The 5,451-nt window shown below is 33.4% G+C and overlaps 1 protein-coding gene across 1 annotated transcript in view; it reads left to right on the plus strand.

Moving 5' to 3' along the window:
* The window catches only part of EXOC6B (exocyst complex component 6B), a 688,324-nt gene that overhangs the window by 411,559 nt on the left and 271,314 nt on the right, over positions 1-5,451 (plus strand). Inside the window, exon 18 of the mRNA XM_007453376.1 lies at positions 4,450-4,629. Within this exon, the coding sequence (XP_007453438.1) occupies positions 4,450-4,629 (180 nt within the window). The remainder of the gene's footprint in view (positions 1-4,449; positions 4,630-5,451) is intronic.

The raw sequence follows: 5,451 nt of genomic DNA on the forward strand, positions 1-5,451 counted from the left end.
GTACCGGAAAAAAAAAAAAAACAATCCTGATCAAATACTTCATGGTATCATTTATATGTGGAATCTAACAAAAAAAGTTGAACTCATAGAAACAGAGAGTAGAAACATTATTGCCAGGGCTGGAGGGTGAAGAAATAGAGGTTGATAAAAGGGTACAAACTTTCAATTGTAAGATGAATAGTCTGAGCATCTAGTATATAACAATGTGACTATAGTTGATTACACTATTGTATAAATGATAATTGCTAAGAGAGTAGAACTTCAGTGTTCTCACCAAAACAAACAAACAAAAAAGTAAATATGTGAGGTGATAGCTGTGTTAATTAACTTGATGTGGGGAATCCTTTTGCAGTGTATACCTATATTTAGTTATTATGTTTTTCATTTTAAATACCTTACAACTTGGCAGTTATATGCTAATTAAGCTGAAAGAAATTCTACCTAATATTTAAGGATGAAATTTCACCACTTCTCTCTAATATTTTCCAGGAAATAGAAGCAGAGAGAATACTACTACGTAACTCAGTCTATGAGGCTATCATTACCATAATACCAGCCAGACATTGCAGGAAAGGAAAACTACAGACTAATATTTCTCATGAACTTAGATGCAGAATCCTCAACAAAATGTTATGAAATTGAATCCAACAATGTATCAGAATTATACATTACCACCAAGTGGGTCTGCAAGACTTATTCAACATCAAAAATCAAGTATTGTAATTCATCACATTAATGGGCTAAAGAAGAACAATTGTAGAATCATATTAGTAGATATAGAAAATGCATTTGACAAAATCCAACACATATTCGTGATAAAAAACCTCTCAGCTAACTGTAATAGAAGGGGAACGTCCTCAACTTGGTAAAGAACATCTACAAAAGTCCTACAAATAACATCATACTTGATAGTGAGAAATTAGAAACTTTCCTGCTAAAATCATGAAAAAGGCCGGAATGTCCTTTTATACCACTCTTATTCAACATTCAGTAAGCCATGAAATAAAAGACTTACAGACTGGGAAGACAGAAATAAAATTGACTTAGTTTACAGATGACATGATTGTCTAAGTAGATAATATGAAAGAATTAACAATAACAAAAAGACTGCTGGAAGTAATAAATGAATGTAGCAAGGTTCAGCATATAAAATTGATATAGAAAAGTTATTTGCTTTATCATTATACCAGTAACAACTGCAATTTGTAATTAAAAACATAATGCTGTTTACATTAACATTGAAAAAAGAAATAGATATAAATCTAACAAGATAACCAACATCTATGTGGGAAAACCTGTAAAACTCTGATAAAAAGTAATCAAAGAAGTAAGATCTAAATAAGTGGAGATATGTTCCATATTCATGGATAAGAAGATTCAATATTTTATCAAGATATCAGTTCTTTTCAACTTAATCTAAAGATTCAGTCCCAGTCCAAATTCCAGCAACTCATTTTGTGGATATTGACATATTGTTTCCAAAGTTTATGTGGAGACACAAAACACCCAGAATAGTCAACACAATATTGACGGAGAAGAACAATGCTGGAGAACTGACACTACCTGACTTCAAGGCTTACTATAAAGCTACAGTAATCAAGACAGTGTAGTACTGGGGGAAAAAAAAAAAAAAAAAAGATAATTAGGTCAAGGGAACAACATAGGAGCCCAGAAATAGACTCTCGCAAATATAGTCAACTGATTGTTAACATGCAGTAAACTCAGTTTAATGGAGAAATGAAAGTGTTTTCAATAAATGTTGAAACAACTCGACATCCACCTGCAAAAAAAAAAAAAAATGAACCTAGACACAGATGTTACACTTTAAAATTGAGTTAAAAATTTGAGTTTGAGTTAAACTCAAAAATATTTGAGTTAATTGAGTTAAAAATTAACTCAAAGTGGATCACAGACTTACATGTGAAACACAGCACTATAAAACTCTTAGAAGATAACATAAGGGAAAATGTTGGTAACCTTAGGTTTTGCTATGACTTAAGGTACAGCAACCAGAACATGATCCATGGACTTCATTAAAATGAAAAACTTCTGCTGTAGAAAAGACCCTGTTAAAAGAATGAAAAGAAGGAGAAAATGTTTGTAAAATGCATATCTAATAAAGGACTTATATCCAAAATATACAAAGAACGGGTAAAAGTCAACAATAAGAAAATTAAAAAGTGGGTTTAATGTGGGCTCACTTTAAAAATGGGCAAAAGATCCAAATAGATACCACACCAAAGGATGGAGAGGGAGTTATAAGTTAAAACAACAGTGAGATACCATTGTACAACTCTTAAAAAGGCTAAAACAGAAAACACTGACAACAAATGCTGGAGCAATAGCAGCTCTCATTCATTGCTGGTGCTAATACAAAATGGTAATATTTTGGAAGACAATTTGTAAGTTTCTTACAAGGCTAAACAGAAATAGTCTCCCCGTGCAATTCACCAGTCATGCTTCTTGGTAACTATTCAAGTGAATTGAAATGTTAAGCTACACAAAAACTTACACATAAATCATTACAGCAGCAACATTCAAAATTGACTACACTCAGAAACTATCAAGATGTCCTTCAATAGGTAAATGGATAAACAAACTATGATACATCCTGACAATGGAATATTATTCAGTGATGAAAAGGAATGAACTATCAAGCCATAGAAAGACATGGAGGAAAATTAACTGCACATTGCTAAGTAAAATAAGCCAATCAGCTACATACATGGTTCCCAGTATAAGACATTGTAGAAAGGCAAAGTTCTGGAGAAAGCAAAAAGATGGTTTGTTTCCAGGATTTGGGGGATGAGCAAGGGAGGGATGGATAGAGTAGAGTGGATTTTTATGGCAAGAAAACTATTTTGTACAATTTTGTAATAGTGAATACATGACATTATCCATTTGTAAGTACCCATGGAACTGTACAACACAAATAGTAAACCCTGATGCAAACTGTAAACTTTAGTTAATAATAAAATATCAATATCAGTTCATCTGTTGTAACAAATGTTCCACACTAATGCAAGGTTTTTTAAATAGGGGAAACAGTGGGAAGGGGATGGCGGGCAGTATCTGCAAATGCTCTGTACTTTCTGCTCAATTTTTCTTTAAGCCCAGATTTCTAGAAAATAATGTTTATTAATTAAAAGAAAACTTAGTAAAATGGGAATTCAAGGACAGTATTCAGTTATCATACAAGTAAGTAAATATGTAAGCAGAGAAATGCTCTTAGAACTGTGTTCATATAGGTAAACATAGTCAATGCCTATATTATAGTATGTAAATACCTGTAAAATTATGCAGCCATTAAAAAGGTGAAAATGGAGAGGAGGGTATGAGTTCGAGTAAAGTTTTGGGGGTAGAATTTATAGGACACCGTGACTATGAAGGAATGAATGGAATCTAATATGTTGCTTAAATCTCTGCCTTGGCCTGAAATGAACAGGTGAAGAGTGGGATTTATAATTATTCTTGTCCTGGACTTAACAGTATTCAAAGTTTCTGTGAGCCATAATGCAGGAAACAATCAGAAATATGGGTCTTTAACAAGAAAGGGTTTGGACAGATAATAGTGGAAGCCATAGGAGATGATGAAATCATCCAGTGAAAGTGAGAGGATTAGAGGCCAGAAGTAAAAGTAAAACTCTGTCCTGAAAGCCAACAGAGAACAGGGTAAGATGAGACTGAAAAATGGATATTGGATATGGTAGCCTGGTGGTCATGGATTACCCTGGACCAATCCATGTTGATGGATTGTTAGATTGCAGCATAGACTGTTTTGTCCTAAAAATGTTTTTCTTGGAGCTTCAGTCCCATAACACTTCTTAGAGCCTTTTATATGCCAGTGTAAATCAAGACTCTTTTAAACTGGGTTTCTCAGACTTAATTGATCTAGAAACTTTTTTGCTGTCATTTAAGCATTTTTCAGGACTGTTGTTAATTAGAGCATATTTTAGGAAATGTGTGCCAATCTTTGAAGAAACTTGATTATAAAGAATCTAGAAAGGTAGGATAGTAACTAGTGGGAACATACAGCATTAAATTAGAAACTTCAGGATACTTAAAATAAGCAGAGTGAAGAGACTAGCAACTATAAGAGAGGTTGATATTGCAGGAAGGGAGGTTCTTGGAATCCCAGAAGAGAAGAAAGAGAATAGGATCCTGAGAATGAGTGTAGTTTTAAACATAGGTAAGAAGGTACAAAGGATGCAGATAGCTGAGGCAGTGAAGGCAGTTTCTCTATTTGGTGAATCAATATAATAATTTGTCTTGCAGATACAAAATAGAAAGGACTCTACTGAGCTTTTGAAAACAAGAAAAATTAATGGAGACTGTGATATTACTTGATATTCTCAATTATGTTACTTAGTTTGAGATGTCTCCAAGCAGAGATTTCTGCTTTGCTTATACTGGAATTTTGAATGACTATTCAAATTTCATATTTCACAGGATGCCAGACATGCAGCTGAAGAAGAGATTTATACCAACTTAAACCAGAAGATTGACCAGTTTCTACAGCTGGCTGACTATGACTGGATGACAGGAGATTTGGGCAACAAAGCTAGTGATTACCTAGTAGACCTCATTGCCTTTCTCCGTAGCACCTTTGCTGTCTTCACACACCTTCCTGTAAGTGACCATTGCTTTTATTACTTTGTCCACCATATAGAAAAAAGGTTTCTTAAAATCTAGATTGGTGAAATATGTTTGTTTCTGCTTTAACTAGCCAGAAAGCTGTGGATATAAAAGCTCACACTATAATTGTCATCCCTTAACAAGATTTAAAGACCTCTTTCTCATTTTTTCATTGACATTTGAATTTTGTTTATTCTGGAAATGGTTCCTAATATTGTCTACTTATATCCCTCCTAACTTCAAGGTAATTAGTACAAACACATAATGAATGCCTTGGTAGAAGTAGAATAGAAAATGAGGAGTTAGAATTTTAGATATGTATTTTTTAATTCTAGAATGTCCATTTAAATTTTTTTATACCCTCAAATTTACTGGTGAAATTCTCCATCCTTTTTCCAATTTGTCTATATCTTTTCTCTATTTTCTTGAGCATATTTATCACAGACTTTTAAAAATTGAAGTATAGTTGATTTACAATATTATATTAGGGACTTGCCTGGCAGTCCAGTGGTTACGACTCTGTGCTCCCAATTCAGGGGACATGGGTTTGATCCCTCGTCAGGAAACTAAAATCCCAAATGCCTCACGGTGCAGCCAAAAAAAAAAAAGTTACAATATTATATTAGTTTCAGGTGTACAGCATAGTGATTCAGTATTTTTACAGTTTTACTCCATTAAAAGTTATTATGAGATAATGGCTATAATTCCATATGCTATGTGATATATCCTTGTTGCTTATCTATTTTGTACATAGTAGTTTTGTATCTCTTAATCCCTTTCTCCTGTCTTGCCCCTCCCTCTTTCCCACTTTTCTAT

The sequence above is a fragment of the Lipotes vexillifer genome, unplaced genomic scaffold (assembly GCF_000442215.2).
Source record: "Lipotes vexillifer unplaced genomic scaffold, Lipotes_vexillifer_v1.1 scaffold253, whole genome shotgun sequence".
Taxonomy (NCBI): Eukaryota; Metazoa; Chordata; class Mammalia; order Artiodactyla; family Lipotidae; genus Lipotes; species Lipotes vexillifer.